Below are 22,093 nucleotides of genomic sequence, written 5' to 3'. Positions count from 1 at the left end.
AGCGCATATACCAGCATCATTATGCAATCAAAAATAACAAATGTGAAAACGCACTGGCTAAGCATGTATTTAATAACCCGGGCCATGCATTTTCGATGAAAGTTGTAATATAGCCCCAGTGTTAAAGTATAAAGCATACCTTAGATGACATCCAGTAAATTGAAAATGTCTCTTAATGAATTCTCACCCATTTGGCTTGTCACTTTCTAGTATTGCTAGTACTGTACTTGTTTTCACACAAAAAAGCCTTTAATATAAATCATTTTGTGTATAGTCAGTATTTATATTCTCCATTTTTAAGTATTCTTAATGTATATGAACTATTTAGTCAGATACATTATAAGATTGCATTCTAGGTAGAGTAAGTTTGTGCAGTTAGTATTGCTGCAATTTCTAATTTTTAGTTATTTGACTTCTTTTATTGTATTACAAAAGGGTTTCCTTATTGCCTGAAGTTAGAGTGAATTGTGTTGTCCCTTTAGAAACATTTTTACATTTTTTATTTGTTATATTACACACATTTTTTGATATATTATTACATATATTTCTTGTTTTAGATTACTTATATGTTTTATTTCGTTTAGAGTGCATAACATATGCTTCTGATGTGCAAAATAATCGTTTATTGCACTTTGAATGCAATTTTTTAAGGGTAAATGTAACAGCAGGCGAGGTTTTTTGTGTCTGTCTTTTTAACTAAGCTTCTTCAATTAAGCTTACTAATTAAGTAATTAGTAACTCCTATAAAAAGGGAGGTACTTTTTGTATTCTTTTAAAAAATTCCTCTGAAGAAGCCACACTGTGTTTGTGGCGAAAACGCTGCTTTTTACTTGTGCAAAATTAATAAAAACGCGTTAAGGAACTTTTGGGCTTGTGTTCTTGGTGGACTGGAGCTTTGTTCACCAGTTTTTTTATTAATATATCCCTCAATAGAGGTGCATCCAGTGAAAAAGTGGTAACAAAACCAATTGTATTGACCCTAGTGGTTTGCAGTTGCAGGGGTTCGTTATCAATTGTTGTATACAATTTATTCCAACATAGGATTCTGTTTACCAATAAAGTGGAAAACAATCATCTACCTGTATGGGAACCAATTCCTGTCCAATTGTGTTCCCCATCAACCTATCACATGTTCACGCTCAACTAAACCAACCAAAAGTGGTTTAAATATCTCATCCATTCTTTTACACTAGACGTCCTTGATTAGCTGACCCACTAGACTCAAAGGGTTACCCCTCTTAAGGAACATTCCCCTTAATAAATTGCATTCTTCCAAGAAGTCAGAATCAAGGGTCACCATCCTTGTGGCCCTGACAAGTTGCCCTTTGATGACGGCTCTCTTCTGATAAGGGTGGGAACTTGCATAATGGAAAAAGGCATTCAAATATGTGGGTTTCCTAAAAATCTTGGATATAAATCTCTTATTAACCCTATCCTAGGTCAACTCAACATCCAAATACGCTATTTTATCTTCATGAAAGTCGCACGTAAATTCCAAAAGTGGACCCTGACACAGTGTACAAAATCTAATGCCATGGATTCATCCCCTTTCCATATAATGAAGATGTCATCCAAACAGCGGGTGTACCACAGGGCTCTTCATTGGAAAACATTATCCTTGAATAAAAAGTTTTTCTCCCAGTGGGCCATTACAGTATTTGCAAAAGTGGCTCCACAGGGTGAGCCCATGGCCACACCCGTCTTCGGCAGATAATATTCCTTATTGAAGATAAAAAAGTTGTTACTTAATACTAAATCCAATAGGTAATCAATGAGATTTATAGTCAACCCATCCATGCCTTTATCCAGTAAAAAGTCCCTTACCCAATTCCTCCCCAAATCTTGGGGAATGGATGTATATAAATCCCGGACGTCAATTGTTAAAAGGTTAGCTTCATTGTCGTATGGTAACTTATTAATGGCTTCTAAAAATGCCCAAGAATCTTTACAAATATGGGATTCTGTTAGTAATACTTGCTTCAATTTAGAATCCACAAATTTGGCACACCCATAAGTAATTGATGGTCTCCCATCCACAATTGGTTGTAGTCAGGGGCGGCTCGTGGCATCGGGCTGCCGGACTGCAGCCTCCTCAACATAAAAAATAGAAAGGAAAATAAAAAAAAAAAAAAAAATATATTTTTTAAAATTTCACGGACTTCGAGCATGCGCAGTAGTCCCGACTACTGTCGGTCTATGCGCATGCTCAAGGCAGTCCCCATAGGGGGACACAAGGAGAACTCGCTAGGATTATGGGTCGCGTCCGGACTGCAAGAGCAGCAGCAGGACTCGGGAAGTAGCATTGAGATCTCGTCGGGCTTTCCTTGGGATCTTGCGGGTCTTTGAGTATTGCGCGGGAAGGATGTACGTTAGCTGGATATATTCAGGTAAGTGTATGGTGCTTTTTACCTTTATTTGTGTGTGTATGGTGCTTATTCTTTACTGGAGAGAGAGTTTGTGTGTGTATGGTGCTTATGCTTTACTGGAGTGTGTGTATGGTGCTTATACTTTACTGGAGTGTGTGTATGGTGCTTATACTTTACTGGAGTTTGTGTATGGTGCTTATACTTTACTGGAGTGTGTGTATGGTGCTTATGCTTTACTGGAGTGTGTGTATGGTGCTTATGCTTTACTGGAGTGTGTGTGTGTGTGTGTGTGTGTGTGTGTGTGTGTGTAAATGCCCCAGGTGCTTATGGTGGTGTGGTAGGGAATACCTCAGGCTTGAACCCTGTACCCTGTATGCAGGTGTTAAAGACTTGAGTTCCCTACCCACCACCATTTGTAAAAAATTGCAGATTTTGCCTCATATTCGATCTGATCTGTTCCTCATAATATCTGTGGTTTGTAAATGTTGCAATGCTTGATATTTGATGGTGTAGTAGTAGCATTGTTGCCTCACAGCTGCAGGTTCTTGGGTTTGATTCTTGGCTGCGGTTCCTTCTTTGTGGGGTCTGTATCTTCTCCCTGTGTTTGTGTGGGTTTGCTTTTGTGTCCTCCCATGTTACAAAGACATGTCTGCATTATTTCTTCCTGGGCCTCTGCTGAAAATTGTTTATTTGTTCCAAGTCAGACTGTCCTGATTAAAAAATGTTAAATAAAATTGACAGGCATTTGAATTTCAAACTTAAGGGTTTCTGAATGTTTAATTCCTTGCATATTTGATGGTGCAGTGGTAGTATTGTTGCCTCACAGCTATAGGTTTTCTGGTTTGATTCTTGGTTGGGGTGGCTTCTGTGTGGAGTCTGCATCTCCTCCATGTGTTTGTGTGGATTTGCTCTGGTGCCCTGCCATTTTACAAAGACGTGTCTGCAGTTGTAATCGCTGCTGAAAATTGGTTTTGTTCTGTCCGCAGTAAAATTGACAGGCATTTGAATTTCAGACTTCAGGTTTCTGAATGTTTAATTCCTGCATAATTGATGGTGCAGTTTTGAATTTCAGACTTCAGGTTTCTGAATGTTTAATTCCTTGCATAATTGATGGTGCAGTGGTAGTATTGTTGCCTCACAGCTATAGGTTTTCTGGTTTGATTCTTGGTTGGAGTGGCTTCTGTGTGGAGTCTGTATCTCCTCCCTGTGTTTGTGTGGATTTGCTCTGGTGCCCTGCCATTTTACAAAGACGTGTCTGCAGTTTTAATCCCTGCGTCTCTGCTGAAAATTGTTTTTGTTCTGTCCGCAGTAAAATTGACAGGCATTTGAATTTCAGACTTCAGGTTTCTGAATGTTTAATTCCTTGCATAATTGATGGTGCAGTGGTAGTATTGTTGCCTCACAGCTATAGGTTTTCTGGTTTGATTCTTGGTTGGGGTGGCTTCTGTCTGCATCTCCTCCCTGTATTTGTGTGGATTTGCTCTGGTGCCCTGCCATTTTACAAAGACGTGTCTGCAGTATTAATCCCTGCCTCTGCTGAAAATTGTTTTGTTCTGTCCGCAGTAAAATTGACCGGCATTTGAATTTCCAACTTCATGTTCTTCAGAATACATAGTAGCACAACCTTTTTTTAGCAATTTTCTAAGTTTATAAGATGAATATTTTAAATTTGTCCCTATTTTTGGGACTGTATTCCCCCATTATTGGCTTCGTCCAGGTTTTTGTGCTAAGGTTGACAGCTATGGCAAGAACTGAATTCACTGAATATGTTTGAGGACTGTATTCCCTCATTACTGGGTTTGTCCAGGTGTTTTGTACTAAGAGGTTGACAGCTATGGTGAGAACTGAATTCACTAAATTATAGCCATTTAAGTTTCAGTCTTCCTCTCTTTTACAAAGCAGCTGATGTGGCATAGTGGTATGTTACTCTGACTGTTTTTTGCTCAGGGACCTTGGCAGTAAAATATATGGTGGCAACACAACATTTTATTCTAGCAACTTTCCAAGATTATACAAGCAATGTTTAATGTGTCCCTGTTTTTGGGCTTTTGACCCCCCTTTGGCAGTAAAATATATGGTGGCAATACAACATTTTATTCTAGCAACTTTCCAAGATTATACAAGCAATGTTTAATGTGTCCCTGTTTTTGGGCTTTTGACCCCCCCCCCAATACATTTTGGCTTTTTCCAGTTTTCTTGAGCTGCGAAGTTGAGATGCAGTTGAGTATTGAGTAGATTTTACAAGGAACTGAGAGCTGCAGGGAATAGAAGTTTAGTGCTTTGCCAAGTTAATACTATAGCACAACAGGTTGTGTACTTGCTTTTGATGCAGAAGGTTGTGGGTTCTACTCCCACAAGGGGTGGATGCTGCCATACTGAGAATGTTCTCCTTGGTGAAGATACTAACTATGAGTTCGTTATCAGTTTGCCATCCATTTCCTCTTGCAATATTATTACTAGCTTATCATTTTTAATGTAATATAGGCAATTTATTCCTGAGGGCAACAGACACTTTATTTTTCGATGAAACCATGAAATATAAAGGTGATTGCTAGCAGCAACCGCTTCATTAGTTACAGATTTCTTTAATGTGGAATTATTTAGATGACTAACTTCAGAGATTGTGCATATTTACTGATAATGGACTGTAGAATTGTGCATATTTACTGATAAAGGTGGACTGTAGAATTGTGCATATTTACTGATAATGGTGGACTGTGGAATTGTGCATATTTACTAATAATGGTGGACTGTAGAATTGTGTAGATTTACTAATAATGGTGGACTGTGGAAGTCTGAGTAGACTTTTTTATGATAAATGTTCTCAACTGGGCAGTTTTGCCATTATGGGTGCATATGGTTTGTTTCATTGCTTACTGGAAAAAATGTTCAAAACAAATTTAAAACACCCTGTAACAAGTGTACTGTATTGTACAAGGAATATAATTTTAGTACAATGAGGAAGGTGTATCAAAGAGCACATGTATGTTTTATATGCAAGGAGCCTATGATTCGAAAACAGCCCAAAATTAATCTTTATCTGCCACTGGCAAAATGTATTTTCTTTGAATGTGGGTTTCAATGCTGTTTCAATGAATGTGAGTTTCAAGGGCAGAGAAGTTTTAATGCTAAGTTTTCATTGTGAGACTGCATTGCTTTGTTTAACAGATGACTTAGTGTTTGTGCTGTAAAATACAAAATAAAACTTTCAAATGAAGTCCAACTCATCATAGAAGTAAAGCAGTATGCACATTAGTGTTTATGGTAAATGGAGTGAAATAGCCAAGTATAATGGTTCATTGGAATGGCTGCAGAGGCTCCATTCAACCATTATTTTGTCAGGGGGGGGGAAGGGCAGCAAACTCAGGCAGGCCCAGCTGAACTATACCTCCCAACTGTCCAGATTTTCAAAGAATGAATAGATTTTTGCTTCTTATTTTTGGTTTGTTGTTCATAAAATTTGTAGTTTTAATTCCTAAATGATTTGCCAGAAGTCACTCAATAAGTTTCAGACTTCATAACCTTCAGAAAAATGCATGTTAAAGTAAGAGCTGTTCTATCAACTGTCTCAATTTATACAAGAGCAATTTTCAGTACTGTTTATATGTGCCCCCAATATATTTGGCCTTGTTCAGATTTACTGCATTAACAGGTTGAGAGGTACATGCAAATAAATTGCTTTATAGAATTAGGCATAGCCAACCTCTCAACTGTCCCCAATTTTGGCTCAAACTGTTGCTCTTCCCCTTATAATCCCTCCATAAAATAGCAATTTTGGAAGAAAACATGGAGGGTTTACAATTAAGAAATAACTGTAATAATCAAAGTTATAGATTACTTGAAATGCATGTAGATTCTTTTATATTTTGTCAGCTGCTCAAGGTAGCAGTACTAATATTAAAGTGTCCCTTCTTTGACAGGTAGCAGCTGTATTGTGTGTCTATTTTATATTTTTGCATCACATTTTTGTCCATTTTTCATAAAATTGTGTTTTTTGGCAAATTAGTGACAAATCACTAAAGACTGAAGTTTCAGATTTTATACCCTTCAGAAAATTCATACTAATGCAAGACCTATTCTATTATCTTTCTAAGTTTATTAGAGCAATATTTAAAAATTGTCCTTATTGTTGGGCCTTTGTCCCACTTCTGTGTATGGCTTTGTCCAGATTTCTTGCTCTTGAGGTTGAGAGGTATGACAAATGTATCAGGGCCATCACAGTCAGCCAGAGAGATTTCAAATTGTGACATGCTTGTTGCACCCCACTCCCCCATGTAGTGACTCTGGATGTGTCCAAGCAAGGCAAGGAGTAGTTGTATCTACCTTGGATGGGGAGGACACACTGCATAAGTACTACAGTGGCTTTTCATCTGTCCTTGACTTTGCAGAATGGTCTGGTTTCTGTCATATTTTTGTACTGTTGATTTATGCTTATTACTCAAAGTGCCTGTTGCTCTGTGTTTTTAAGTAGCAATGCTTTAATGACCATAAGGTAAGCTTGTCTGAGATCGTAAGATGCAAGTAAGCTTTAATAAGCATACTGTTAAAGAATTGCCAACATTGAAAGCCTTTCTGTTGTTGCCATGCAGAGAATACTTGACTAGATAATGTATAAGCCTTGGGTATTAAAGGACAGGATTCCATTATTTTAAAAGCTCATTACACTTGTTGGAGACTTCCAGTCATCTCTACAGACTTTACCCGTAAACTAAACAGAATGCCAATCATGTGTGGTCCATAACCTGTACAGTAATCCTTTAAGCAGTGTATCTTGAGCTTGTTTCTTGTTTGCTTTTCATTTTTTACGTTTATCATGTTTTCCCCATGAAACAAGTTGTCAGGCAGCAGGTCTTTTTGGATAAGAAACATTTTTACAAGTGGGGCATCACATAGATTTCTACTTTCAGCATGTTACTTGGTACTTTAATAAAGCTGAATATATTATAATTAGGACTGCAGTGCAAGGAGAAGTGGTTTGAGTTGAGTGCTTCTGGTTTTCTTATACTTGATTTTGACTGGCATTCCAGTAATGTATTTAAAAGTAATTTATTTTTCATGCCTCACAACCTTTTGTTTCCATCTAGATATTAAGTAAGCTGTCATGCAGCCAATGCATTGAAATATTTTTATTCTTCTACACTTATTTTTGTCTTGATTGGACTTTCATAATGATGGTTTGCCACCCAGGGCAGCGTATTTAATTAAAGTTAGTTTTTTGTGGTTTTGTGCATAGCTCCTCCCCTTTCTGGTTGACCACACCCCTCCCCTTGACCCCACCCATTCATCTGTCTCCTGCAGCCCCCCTGTGATTTGAAGTCACCAGCCGCCACTGGTTGTAGTGGGGGGTTCATCAGATCTTTATGGATTTTTGGTAATCGAAAAATGACAGGCACAACTGGGGAAGTAATGTTCAGATAGTTGTACAAATTAATGTCAACTGAACCATCAATAAACAGGTCACTGATGAAACCTCTAATTCGCTGGTAAGCACCATTGATTTAATTCCTGGAGACTTTATCATATGCTTCACTAGACAGTAAGACACACATTCTCTTAACATAATCATCATTATTCATAAAAAAATCAAACCTCCTCCCTTGTCGGGTTTTAGAATACGAATATCAGCAAATTTCAAATCCATTAATGCTTCTCTTTAAGAAGCAGATAAATTATCAACATGTCGGTAATGCACCAATCTATTATTCAAAAGGGACCCGATATCATTCTCACACACCCTCTCAAATAAAAGAAAATACATCTGTAATGGGGAGGTTGAATACACTGGAAAAATTCAAAATCAGACACCAAACTGTTGCCTAATAAGACATTCAAATTAAACTTCCTAATGTAACATTTCAAATCCATTAATGTCCTTACCAAGTCACACCGTTTACACGGTATAAAGGTAAGGCCTTTAGCCAAGGCCTCAATCAAATTAACTGATGGTTCAAAATCAGAGTAATTGCATATCTTAACATCACCAGTGCTGTTATAGAGCACTATATTGGGGCATTCAGTGGGCCCTTCACGTATGTTACACTCTGTTGGCCCTTCACATATATTGTTCTCAGTACAAACTATCTCCTCCTCTGACTGTTCTATTGTTTCTTCTTCCAACACTGGTTGTTGGAAACCACCCTGTTGGTAAGTTGGTTTGTTCCCAATGGCCCCCCGAAAATCCTATGGATTGTTGGAATTATTGTTTGCACCCACAGTATTAACAAAATCATTATGAATCTGCTGGTTAGTGATTCTCTCACTCCTTCTAACACTTGGCCCTTCAGGTTCAATGTTATCATCAGAAACAACCGTACCATTAGTACTGGTGGCATTACTCACATTCACCCCAAAACCATTCTCAACTCATGCGTTAGCCTGCACATTAACTGGAGGCAAAGGGTATGCAAGCCTATGTTCATAGTTGTGCTTGTCCCTATTAAGCTTCTTGATTTTAGGTCTCTTTAATCTGCACCAAAGCTTTTTCAATGCTGGAAAAAATGCATGTAAAATCATATTTATAATGCTGAAATTCACTATCCGCTTGGATGTCCCCATCCAAATGAATTAAATCCACTTAAAGGGCCTCAATTTGCAAATTGTAATCTTTAATCAGAAATTCTAAGAATTCACAGCCTTGTTGGTCAAACAACTTCAGTAATTCAAAACAGTGTGTGGAATTAGGTACCAAGCCGGTAGGATAGCGCCATTGCCTCAAACCCTTTGGGACTTGTCCCTAAGGTATTCTATTTCCACCTGAAGCTTCTTACACTTAAAACAGCTTCTAGTCAAATGAATTTAAGGTTATGATTCTGTAGAGAGGCATTAGACAAGCCAGCCGATACTGCATTATTAAACCCCATCAAAACAGGTTCTTTTAAATTCGGAACAAGATTATTAGAAGCACTTACAATTCTTTGATGTGCATTCACTACTTGGCGGTTGTCATTCCTTGTAGAACTTGCAAGTAAATCCTGGCCAGCAACACCACTTAAAGCTGGCTGAAGAAATAGACACAGGAATACTCATCCTTCGATCCTGAAGGTTGCACCAACAAAGTATGCCCATAGTAAAAGTCGGATTCACATTTATTTGGCTGTATAAGTCATGGACACGTTGTGTAAGGTTTTGAATAAGAGCTGTAAGCATTCCAAGTTCATTTGACTTTGATAGGTTGGTTGAGCTCTCACCAGAGAAAGCACTTGCAATTCAGAAGCCACTTCATTCTCCATAACAAATGAAAAACAAAAAGAACATCCAAAAACTAAAATACTCCATAAGTAGTATTGAAAAATGAAGGCTCAAAACCACAAGTAAATTAAATGTAAGCGCTTTTGTTTACTAATGTACAGCAAACTTCTTCAGACAAACAGGTGAGTACAAAAAACAGTTTAAATACTGTGCAAGCGTGACATCATCACACACACTGGACAAACCCTGCCCACATTTAAACTGACAACAGCCAAAAGCACAGAACTGAAACTGCCAAGAAGCACCAGAGAAATGCAAAAGCCTCCTGAAAGAGGATAGACTGGAATATGGAGATCGAGAGACACCAGAAAGGCCTGAGAGAGCAAGAGAGGAAAAAGGGACTGAACGTACAACATCCAAAAGGCACCTTCAGAAAAACAAGTTTTTAGATGAGAGAGGTCTTTTTGAGACACAGACGCGTCCTGAATAGTACCCTGAAAAAAAGAGATCTCGAAGAAACTCTGGGGGGAAAAAGAAAGTTGTTCCCAAGGAGGCTGAGGAATGTCCATGAAAAGAAGGATGGGAAATCCACACCAGGAAGTACCCCTGATGAATGACTGACAGAACCCAAGAATCCTGGGTGATTTCAAGCCAAATAGGAAGAGAAGGAGGAATGTGGCTGGGAACAGGTGGATAGTCAGACAGCACCTGGTTTGTCAGGAATGAAGGCTTTAGAATCCCTGCAGTCTGAAGTCGCCCTAGCAGGAGGAGCCCATTTACCACCCTTTTTACCTTTATCAGAATGGTGAGATTGGCTATGAAGTGAGATTGGCTATGAAGAAAGGCTGGCTTAGAAGGGTATTTTCTCTAAACTTTAGGCACAGGAGAAAAAGACTGCTCTTGTAACACCTTCCCCTTCTCCTGAAGAGACAAACAAACCAGCAGCCACTTCTGCAAACAAAAGTTTAGTATCCAGAGGACCATCCAGCAACTTAGCCTTAATATCATCAGGTAAAAGTTGAAGCCTAAGCCAAGAATACCTCCTCAGTACTGAGCCAAAAACAGCAGCCCTAGAAGAGGCATCTGCCACATCATAACTACATTTAATACAATGATGAACAACTTGAGAGGAAGTCTCTAAGAAAAGAACAAAAAATTTAACCCTCAGAGTCTGGAGAATCAGAAATAAGTTGACAGGCCTGAGAAAGAACAGCCCTAAAAGCTAGGGTAGCAGAAGTATACACCTTCTTACCCAGTCTGTTCATGGCTCTTCCGTCCTTGCCAGAAAGCAGAAACTTGGATGAAGGAAGAAATTGACATGGCTTATCAGAGACTGCAGACAACAGAGAGGTCAGCTGCAGGACATTTGAACAAAACAGAACAATCCTCAGGCACCCTATAAAACCTGTCAGACTTCTTGGGAACAGGGGGCAGAGAATTAGGCACTTTAGAGGCATTGGAAAAAACATCTATTTAAGCAGCCAAGACCGAATGGCTGCTGGTTTAGGAGATTTCATCTGCAGTAACTCATGGTACCTCCTATGGATATCAGAAACCTGGGCACAACCCCCACTTAAAAATTCCATCATCCTAGAGATTGTGTCCCCAAAGGAAGTTTCCTTCGGAGTATCCGGACTATTATTTTCCTCCTCCTCAGACCCGAAGTCTAAAGGAGAAGGAATCTGGGCAGAATAAGTAAGGGATTCTTCATCAGGATCCAACTCTTCCTCAGAAGAATTTAAGTCCCTAGTCCTTTTAGGTAAAGAAGACCCATTTTAGATTACAACGCCCCTTTTGGAATGTACCTCACAAGACATCTGCAGCAGCTGGAAAGGCCACAGAAGTACCTCACAACGAGGATTACTGGACTCAAACAAATGCCCTACACTGACCGCCTCAAAATCAGTTTTACTCCGTAGCATATCGCCTACTTAGAGGTGATCTCTGCCTAACATATAAAGCTATGTCAAACCCAGAGCTGTTGGACATGCTACACCTAAAGAAATCCCAATCCCTCCAAGCTACACGCTCTAGGGACCTAAACCTTGTCACCACAATAAACAGGACATGCTGGAGGGATAGATTCCTATCCCAGAGACTTCCCATACTCTGGAACAGGCTACCCATCTATGTCAAGCAAAGTTCTTCATTAGCACTCTTCAAGAAAAATCTTGATGAGTGGATGGGAAATAGGAAATACACCCCGGGGATCACTTCTGTGTCTCTGCTCGACAGTGGCACAGGAAAATAACTTTCTTGGGTGGCATAAGCCAGAGAACCTCGTTGGCTAGGCTTGCATAGGCCCTTGGGCAAATAGCCTAGTACCTACCTATGAACCTATGAACCAAGAAGGAGCAGAAACTGAAACCCCTTGAGGAGGCCTTAATAACAGTAAAGCATTAAATAACCCCCGAGTAAAGGCCTGACACTCACTTTGTGGATCCCTAGGAGCAGACGAAACATGTTTAGCTTTCTGTTTCTTTTTTAAGGAGACATCCATCCTAGAAAACAGAGGGCCCTAACTCAGGACACCATTCCACAACTGTAGTAGGAACTTCTTCCCTTAGAAGAAATGGCATAACCCCCCCCAGGCCCATCGAAAACAATCAGTTGTGATCCCCCATGAAAGCATGAAATGGACACCTGCAAAGCCTCATCGAACGTGCTGCCCGCCAGATCCTCAGTGGCCTCCAACCCATACATGACAGAGGAATCTGACAACACAACCAAGCAAGTCTCTGGGTTAGTAATAACCTTGGGAAACACACCCAGCAGAGGCTGGACAGCGGGAGACACACACAGCAGAGGCTGGACAGCAGAAGATTCCAGTCTTACCTTTTTTCACCTTCTTCCCTGATGGCTGACCCTCGGGGTAGGAAGTTCCATCCATTAGGTACTTTAGCAAGAAGCTAAAAATGATGTTTCTCAAGATAAAATGAAAGAAAAGAAAGCGTACTATGAAGGGTTTTCGGGACAAACACCTGATAAACTGAACAAGACGTATGGTTGTGAGAAGGTCCTAGGCAAAAAGGCACTTATCTTGGTGAGAAGGTCCTAGGCAAAAAGGCACTTATCTTGGTGAGAAAGTCCTAGGCAAAAAGGCACTTATCTTGGTAGTCTTTATGGGGAATCTGTCTCCCACACATGGCATTTACCCTTCCTGGATGACAATAACTCCCACAAACAGCACAAAAAAAGCAAGAAAAGAAGAAAACCCCCAACTGGGTATTTATCTGCAATGTAAGGACTTCAGCAAACAGGAGTAATCACTGAAATTCCAAAAAACGGATGGAGGCAAACAGACCAATGGTTAAAAACAACATTCAGACTGGCGGCAAAGAATTTCTCTGAAGATGGTACACCTGAACATTACCTTTATACCCTACACTACACGAGGAGTGTGAAGGTAACATTCAGCATACCTTAAAGCAATGATAGACTGGCTGGACGATGGGCTTCACAGCAGGGAATTTCATAGTTATGAATACTGCAGTAGTGAATGTAAGGACATCACTCTGGATAAGGTGTACACAAACGTAAAACTGGCCTACAAAGCAGTACCTCATCCATACCTAGGCAACTCAGACAATCACACTGCTTCCTGCATACACATCATTGCAGAAAAGGGGCAAACCTACAACCAAACAAGTAAGGATATAGCCTGAGGCAGCAGTCTTGGCACTACAGGACTCTTCAAATGTACAAACTGGTCAGTGTTTAGAGATACAGCTGTAAAGAACCACCATACTGGCCTTTAAGAGTATATGGAATCTGTAATGGCCTATATTTCAAAATGTGTTGATGACGTAACAGTCATCAAATGTTATCACCACGTGTTCTAATCAGAAACCCCCCTGGCTATCTGGTGAAGTATATGAGCTCCTAAAAGCATGAAATGCTGTATTTAAATCAAAAGACAAGGATGCCCTAAGAGAGGCCAGAGCAAATCTAAGTAGAGGCATGAAGGAGGATAAGAGGACCTATGGACACAACATTCACAGAGACTTCTCTGACCAAAGGGACTCCAGATGTCTCTGGCAAGGCATACAAAGCATAACTGACTACAGGCCTGCATCCTCCCCATGTGATGACAAAACAGAATTACTGAACAAACTCGATACCCACTTCACCAGATATGACATGGACAACAACACAGTGCCAAATAAACTTCCTGTTGAACAGGGTGAGGAGGTGCTATGTCTAAGAACATCTGATGTTCTGAAGACCTTGAGGTGAGCAAACCCAGGAAAAGGAGCTGGTCCTGATAATATTATGGGAAGTGGTCTACTACCCAACTGTCCACTGTATTAACAGATATATTCAACACATCCCTGCAACTAGCCATTTAGTCATTGTACCCAGTTGCTTCAAAATATGACTTATTCCCTTACCCAAGGAATCCCAACTGACAAGCTTAAATGATTACTGGCCAGTTGTTCTTACATTAACAGTAATGAAGGGTTTTGACCGGCTAGTCAATAATCATATCTCTTCAAATCTGCCTGGAACACTGGGTACATTACAGTTTGCTTATAGATCTAATCGCTGCACAGCTGATGCAATAGCTATAGCACTTCATGAATCTTTGGTAGACCTACAGAACAAGAACTGCTATGTCAGAATGCTGTTCATCGAATCTAGTTCTGCCTTTAACACTGTCAGCCCCCCAGAATCTGATATCAAAGCTGATCCAGCTGGGTATCAGCACCCCCCATGTAACCCAATACTGGACTTGTCATCAACAGACCCCAACAAGTATGTGTGGGAAATAACAGTTCAATAGTATTACACTGAGCATGGATGTCCATCAGGCCTGCGGCCCGAGTTCCCTGCTGCTCACCTTGTTGACGCATGACTGCATGGCCAAGCATGAGTCCAACAAAATCATCACGTTCGCATACGATACCGCTGTGGTAGGTCTTGTCAGAAATGGTGAGGAAACAGCCTGTAGGGAGGAAGTGGAGCAGCTGATAGGCTGTTGTCTGGCCTTAAATGTAAGCAAGACAAAAGAATTAATAGTGGACTTCAGGAAGACTCTGGAGATGCATCAACCTCTGGAAATTAAGGGGTGGCAGTGGAAAGAGTCAAGAACAAGTTTCTGGGGGTGCACATCTCAAGTTACCTACCCTGGTCAACTCATGTTAGCTGCCCACTCTAGAAGGCACAACAACGTCCGCACTTCCTATGGAAACTGAGGAAGGCAAACCTATCGTAGTCCATCCTCAAAGTCCTTTACAGGGGACAATCTACAGCATCCTGTCAAATAACATCATGGTTGGTATGGTAACTACAAAGCATCTGACTGCAAGGCTCTCCTGAGGGTAGCGAGGACAGTGGAAAAAGTCATTGGTACCTTGCTCCCATCTATGGATGATCTGCACAGGACTCAGTGTGTGGGAAGGCCTAGGAAGTTAATCGACAATCCTACTCACTCTGCCCATGGCATGTTACTTCTGCCTTTCCTCAGGCAGACAGTATTGCAGCTTACACTGCTAAACATCTAGACTGAACAGAAGCTTCCGCCTTCTATCCAAAAATGCTGCTGAACTTGAATGCCAGGCATGACAGTGAATAATTAGATCGATATGTCACTTGCTATGAAGTATCATCTACAGTAATCACCCTGGCAAATTCATTTAATAACTCGTACACTTACCCTGATTTCTTATGCTATTACTTCTTGAATGTGCAATAGTCAGGAGTGTGTCACCACTCCATACATGTGCAATATGAACATCAGAATATATCACGCTACAGATGACGAAGTGCAATATTCTAAGTAATCACAATGTGAAGTCATAGTCTTGCAATACCTACTAGTATAATACTGTTCTACTAGTATAATACTGTCTAATGTCTTCCTGTCCAATTGTGGTCATTTATTGTATGCGCATTAGTCTGTCACTCAGACTGTGCTCATTGTTATGTCTTGCACAGGGACCAAAGAATGTAATTTCATTCAACTTGCACTGCTGTGTATATCTGATTGACATTAAAATTTACTTTGACTTTGAAAGTTAGTGGGCATTTTTCTGGCTGCATAGCTGCAGGGCTCACCCCCCCCCCCCTTCTTATATAGTAACACTGTGTGGACCAAGTTCCAGCTTTGTGTCTGTCAAACAACTTAAATGAGCTGTTAAAAAATCTGTTAATAGATGTGCCAATATCTTTACCACAACTGCAAAAACTCCAGCATGGAAACCATTTATTCCAGTTACTCTTCTCCCATATGCTGCCTTCAGACAATCTAAGAATGTATTGTTATAAATTCTTCCACCCTTCCTATTTAACAGCCCTTTATTCATCCAACCACCAATCAGCTATCGTAGGACCAATGAAGAACACACAATTTTGTTATAAAGAAAGTCACAAACCACTCCAAACTTATGGAGTGCTTCACATTTGTCAGTACCAAGTTATGGTCCCATGGGTTCAATATTATATGCTTGAAGAGACTTTTCTTCGAACATATCATCGACACCTAAACAGCGAATGGTCTAAAGCGTGAACTGCCACATCCAGGAATTTTTTCCCTTGGGAAAAAATTCATGGGGCTGTACGCAAAAACACAAACTTCAAAACCCTACTCAAGTGGGGGGCTTTGGCACCCCACACTCCCCGACATGGCATCCCACACCCCCCAACTAAATATACCAACTCCGAGATTGCTCTACGTTGAGGAAAGGGCAATTCCCGATAACCCCAAGGAAAAAAGTCATGAACGTGGCCATTTGCGCTTTAGAGCGTTCGCTCTTTAGGTGTCGATGATTATATGTTCAAATAAAAGTCTCTTCAAGCATATAATATAGACCCGGCCCCATGTTTCGCCAACAACAATTCAGGCCGCACCATTCGAAAGTGATGTCCATCTGAATTCAACATTAATGCAGCAAAGCAAAATATAAACTTAAAAGCTGTGGTACTACGGTAACAACCCAAATGTTCTGATTCAGCAAGACTTTGCTAATATGTGAAGTATCACTTCTAAATTTTGCAGTAAAAATATGCACAAAAATAGGCCAACATAGTACAGTTGTGTGGCTCAGTGGTGCAGAGCTTTCCACTGCTCCTTCACAGCATTTAGTTCTTAAGTTCAGATCTTAGCTGGGGTACCTTTTGTGTGGAACCTGTACAGCCTGAGTGTCTACATGGGTTTGCACTGGGTGCTCCAGTTTCTTCCCAAAACATGCTACAGGTGAAGTGGCATTCCACCAGATAGCCTAAAGGTGCAGTGGCTGAGTGAAATTTAGTGTGTGTCTCTGTCCTTCGAATTGCCATATTCAGAACTAAATTCCTTTACTTTGTGCCAAATGAGTGCCAGTTCAGACTTCGCCCCCCCCCCCGTCCCTAAATTGCAGTAAGCAGGTAACCATAAAACAAATGGAAAAATAATTAATATCCTTGCTATATAGTCTGCCACTTACAAGTACTCTAATATAATATGCAAACAAGGTAGTCACCATTTATTTATCCCTTGTTGACCTTGTAAAATCCACTAGGACAGTACCTCTTTTCAGTTAAGACCCGAGGTGGTAGCTATATTAAGTGAAGTGTCGCCAGGACAGCTAGACAGGACACTAAGGAGTGCAACTTCCCCCCTTATGCTGCAATGCAGTGTCAGCAATCAATCTAACTGGTGTAGGAATAGAACCCACAGCCTTATGCACCAAAAGCATGTGCCCTACCTGTTGTACCACTAATACTGCAATATCATGACTCAAGAGGTCCTTCTGAAGTAGAGATACAAATGGGAAGCACGTTCTTTTCAAACATCTTCTTTTCTATTTTTATTAAGTCCATGGAACACAGGTGTCCATTTTCAGGAGCAGCCTGGGTGCACTGCCTGATTGAAGGACTTGCTCAGACTAACAAGGCAGGCAAAGAAACGCTACGAAAATCAAAACGTTGACTACAAAAGCAGTGCATTAATAACTGATAGAACAAATTAAGGCTTAGTGCCATAATCGTGCCTTACTTAGGCTGTAATTCTGTTACCAGAGTCCTCCCTTCCCCATGTTACCATCACCATTTTACATAACTCTCAGTTTGTTAACACTTGAATCAGGGGCAATGCAAAAAATAATTGGAGAAACGATTACAAAAGTAGGGACACATTTTAATTACTGCTAGTAGTAACTTACAAAGTGATATTGCAATACTCTTTCTAACTTACATTTTTTGAAATCTGTAACTGTAATGGATTACCAACTACAACACACAAACTTGTTCTCAAGAAAAAAAAAAATCTACTTTTAGGAAAACGAGAGGAAAAACTCTGAGAAAAGTATGTACAGTGGAGACGTACGTCATTTTATACCTTCTGCCCTCAGTTATATAATCTGCCACAGTCTGTGCAAAGGAAAAAGCCGGAAATGTAAATATGGCAGAAACAATAACTTAGAATTTAGGAGAAAAATGTTTCTCCTATAATACATGTTGCACTACATTATTTTTTCATAATCAATAAATACCCAAAATACATACACCAGTTAATTAAAAGTGTATGGATCATTACAAAATAAGATCACATTTTCTACCATAAAAGAAGCATAGTTCAGTTGTGTGTGTGTGTTACTTTCCAGTGCTACTTTAAACCAATCACTCACAAAAAAGCAGGTCCCCTGAAGCTCTCAGCTTTATGCACCACGTGTATTTAACATTTCTACTATAAACCACACAGACACTTCGAGAAAACCACTGAACTCTCCCAGGGCTGTGCACCTTGTGATGTGACATTGATAATTATCCACAGAAAACCAGTTTCCTCTGAAGCCCCTTCAGCTGTATGCATATTGTTATGTGCCGCTTTAAACCAAACAGATAATTATTCATAGAAAATCAGGTGTTCTCACAGCTTTATGCACCATCTTTGTTCCAGCTTTAATATCTTAGTTCTACCACAAACACAAATTAAGACTCAGCAACACAATGCAACAACAGCTCCAGAACAGAAGCACAACACACTTTTATTTCCCAGAAACCAGTTCCCTCTGTAGCTGCAGGAGGAGAGACGTCCTTACCTGTAGTTTTATACTCTGTTGCTACTCCCAACCTCACCCCAGTAACACAGGTGACACCACTCATAAACACAAGACCCACAGGCTCAGATGGGAAGAACAAAGACCAGCTGTAACACATGGCATATTTATCATCATCAGCTCTTACCTCCAGCTTCATGACGAGCCTGCCAAACTGTTCAGGAGGGCAACCAGGCAAGTGATATAAACAGTCACAAAAAAATAAACTTTTGTAACTATCAGCATAGGAACCAAATCTCTCTCTCCCAAAAAAACTACTTACTTCCTGTCTGCCTGTAAAAGCCGTCCCAACAACCATCTGTAACCTAATTAATATTCATGACAAAGAGCTGAGAGGGAACAGCAGGTGGGAGGGGTTCTATGTGAATATTTAATAAGATAGACGACACTTGCTACACCCAGTCTATCTGACGTAACTCGTGTAATATAATAACATGTACTTACACCAGGCAATGCCAGAGGGGCAAAGCAGTCTAGTCTATACAAGAAGAAGGACTTAGCAGTGAAGTGAGTGCACCTGAGTTTAGCATTGATTATTAACTGCCTAGCTTATTAACACAGTAAATTGAGTTATTGTCACCCAGGTATGTTTGGGCTCTACATGCTGTGCAGCTTGGTTAATCTTGATGGAAATTAATTTTAAGTAAAATATCATTTATTTACATCAAAACACCATCAGTTTTTATATATTTTAGCTTTGTATACAGTTTAAAATGTACTTTTATACATTTGGATTATAAATACATAGCATTCTTATATTTTTATAGAAAACTATTCTATTTATCCATTTTATTGATTCATATACATTAGGGGTTGGTATAATGGTTAATGTGCTTACCTCAAAGACACAATGTATAAGATTTGTTTCTTACTTTTGAAGGGGAAAGTGGCCCACAAGGGCAGCTAGCCTTGTATTTACCTATAAGGCTATGTTATTCTAAATAGAATGACTTTTTCATTACAATTCAAAATGCAATGTTTTTTAGCCTTAGGAGCTAGAAATATAATCTGAAGACCCAGCCTACTTCAGTGACCCATGCTAACAGTGGCAGGGGGTCATACCTCTCAACAGTCCAGATTTTTGCAGAATGTTCAGATTTTTGCCTAATATTTTTGGCCTGTTCTTCATAAAATGTGTGGTTTTCTGGCAAATCACTGAGGATTGAAGTCACTAAATAATGACATACATTTGAGTTTCATAGTTCACATCCTATAGAAAATGTATACCACAAATGGTGTTATTCTATCAACCTTCTAAATTTATAAGATCAATATTTAAAATATGTCCATATTTTTGGGCCTTTGTCCTTCCATTATTTAAGGCTTTGTCCAGATGTTTTGTGCTAAGAGGTTGAGAGGTATGACAGGGGTGTGTGTGCCCTTATTGGCAAGTGTGTGCCTGCCATAAAGTCCAGCAGCCCTGGATCAATAAGGTATTGTCTGGTCAGTGTCCAGCTGTCCAGCCTGGGCTCACTGGGATAGCGCTGTTGACCAAAAGCTGGACATAAAAACAATCAACCTGCCAACTATGAGCTAAGAATTGCTACATTTAATGTAGGTTCACTGACAGGACAGAGATTGGAAGTGGATGTCATAAGAGAACAGAGGAGGCTGGGCATCCTATGTCTCCAAGAAATAAGATGAAAGGGCAGTGCAGCAAAGCCATTTGGCTTATGATCCAGAGTCTACTATTCAGCAGGAGGACAGTCTGGATATGGTATGGGAATTGTGCTGAGAGAGAGGATTCAGAAGACAGTGAAGGATGTCATTAGAATTAGTGACAGATTCATGACAATCATACTCCAGTGTAATGATAGGACAGTATTCATAATTTTAGCCTAAGTCCCACAGCAGGGTTGTGATAGTGTGGAAAAGAGTCCATTCGTACAGCAGTTGCAGGACCTATTAGATAAAGCAGGGCAACATGAATTGGTGTCGATAATGGGTGACTTGAATGCTCATATCGGAACAGATAGAACAGGATATGAGGACTGCCTGGGTCCACCAAGGTGGGGCAACAGGAAGAAAGAAGGAGAGACCTTACTAGACTTCTGTCTGGAAAATGGCTTGATTGTAGCCAACATATGGCTCAGAAAAAGAGAGAGTCACAAAATCACATCCAAGAGTGGCCAACATACAACTCAGGTAGACTTTCTCCTAGTAAGAAAAGGACACTGGGGTAGAATCAGTGATTGTAAAGTCATTGCCAGTGAAACAGTCCCTCCACAGCATCAACCACTGGTTGCACACTCAGTTGCAACCAGTGGTCAGAGAAGGCTCTAAGGTGAACAGAGCCCAGGCCCCAGGCTGAAAACCTGGAAGTTGACTGGAGAGAAAGTATAACAGTCAACATATGAACCTATGAACAGTTCAATGATTTGCTCAGGTTTCTAGCATCCCAAGAATAGGAGGAAATTGGTGGAGCTGAAGCAGAATGGCAGTGCCTCAAAACAGCATGTGTTAGGACTAAAGAACAGATATGTGGCTGAGCCAAGTATGGAAATAAGGTACATAAGGAAAGCTGGTGGTGGAATGCAGAAGTCCAGAATGTCATCAAAAGAAAGAAGGCGTGCAGGAAAAAATGAGAGATAGAAAAGATGGACCAGGCTAGGAAGGAGTATTGGTTGGCTAACAAAGACGCTAAGAAAGGAGTTGCAATAGCAAAGAAGAAGGGCATCGGAGGCGCTCTACCAGCTTCCGGAAAGTGATCTGCAGGGGGCACAAAGAACCTATATAAGAAGAGAGCATCGGAGGCGCTCTACCAGCTTCTGGAAAGTGATCTGCAGGGGGCACAAAGAACCTATATAAGAAGAGGGCATCAGAGGCGCTCTACCAGCTTCGGGAAAGTGACTCAGTAGGTGGCACAAAGAAACTATATCAGCTTGCAAGGCAAAGACAGAAAGATGATGCAGATAATCAAACACCCTTCATAAGGGATGCCAGCAACAACCAGTTCAGCAGTCCACTGGACATCAAAGGCAGATGGAAGGATTACTTTCAGCAGCTTGTGAATGAAGAAAACTCCATAGAAGCTGTACTGCCCCAGACTAAGCCTTCGATCCTTTGAAATCTACAGAAAAATAAGTAATTTTATTCACTGTACTGCACTTTTAAACTGTGTATTACTGAATTTCAGCCTACTTTTAACTGTTTTATGCTGTTTTAACTGGTTTGCTGTTTCACTGTTTCAACTGTTTGCTGTTTGAAACTGTTTTTCTTGCACTTTGTATTTTGTAGTACTTGTGTATTTTATAGCATAGGCTAGAGTCAGATGTGCTGAATCTAGACTGTTTGGCATTATCTGAGCACTAAAACCATCCTTCTTACATTAAGAGGGCCCCATCAAAGGACCCATCTGAGTTGGAGACTGTTGGAATAAGGCTCAGTATTGAGCATTTCCATTGGCCAGCTTTAGAATAAGGCTCACTATTGAGCATTTCCATTGACAAGCTTTGGAATAAGGCTCAGTATTTGTTAGAAATGACAAGGGTTCTCACAGTT

The 22,093-nt window shown here is 40.2% G+C and overlaps 1 protein-coding gene across 1 annotated transcript in view; it reads right to left on the bottom strand.

Moving 5' to 3' along the window:
* LOC122809007 (zinc finger protein 888-like) overlaps window positions 1-18,825 on the bottom strand; it is a 214,240-nt gene extending 195,415 nt beyond the window's left edge. Inside the window, exon 1 of the mRNA XM_044080195.1 lies at window positions 18,720-18,825. Within this exon, the coding sequence (XP_043936130.1) occupies window positions 18,720-18,731 (12 nt within the window). The 5' untranslated portion in view covers window positions 18,732-18,825. The remainder of the gene's footprint in view (window positions 1-18,719) is intronic.
* Window positions 18,826-22,093: the final 3,268 nt, after the last annotated feature.

The sequence above is a fragment of the Protopterus annectens genome, chromosome 1.part1 (assembly GCF_019279795.1).
Source record: "Protopterus annectens isolate FY-2018-M chromosome 1.part1, PAN1.0, whole genome shotgun sequence".
NCBI lineage: Eukaryota > Metazoa > Chordata > Ceratodontiformes > Protopteridae > Protopterus > Protopterus annectens.
The sequence above is the reverse complement of the archived record's forward strand: the minus strand, read 5'-3'. Positions and strand labels throughout refer to the sequence as shown.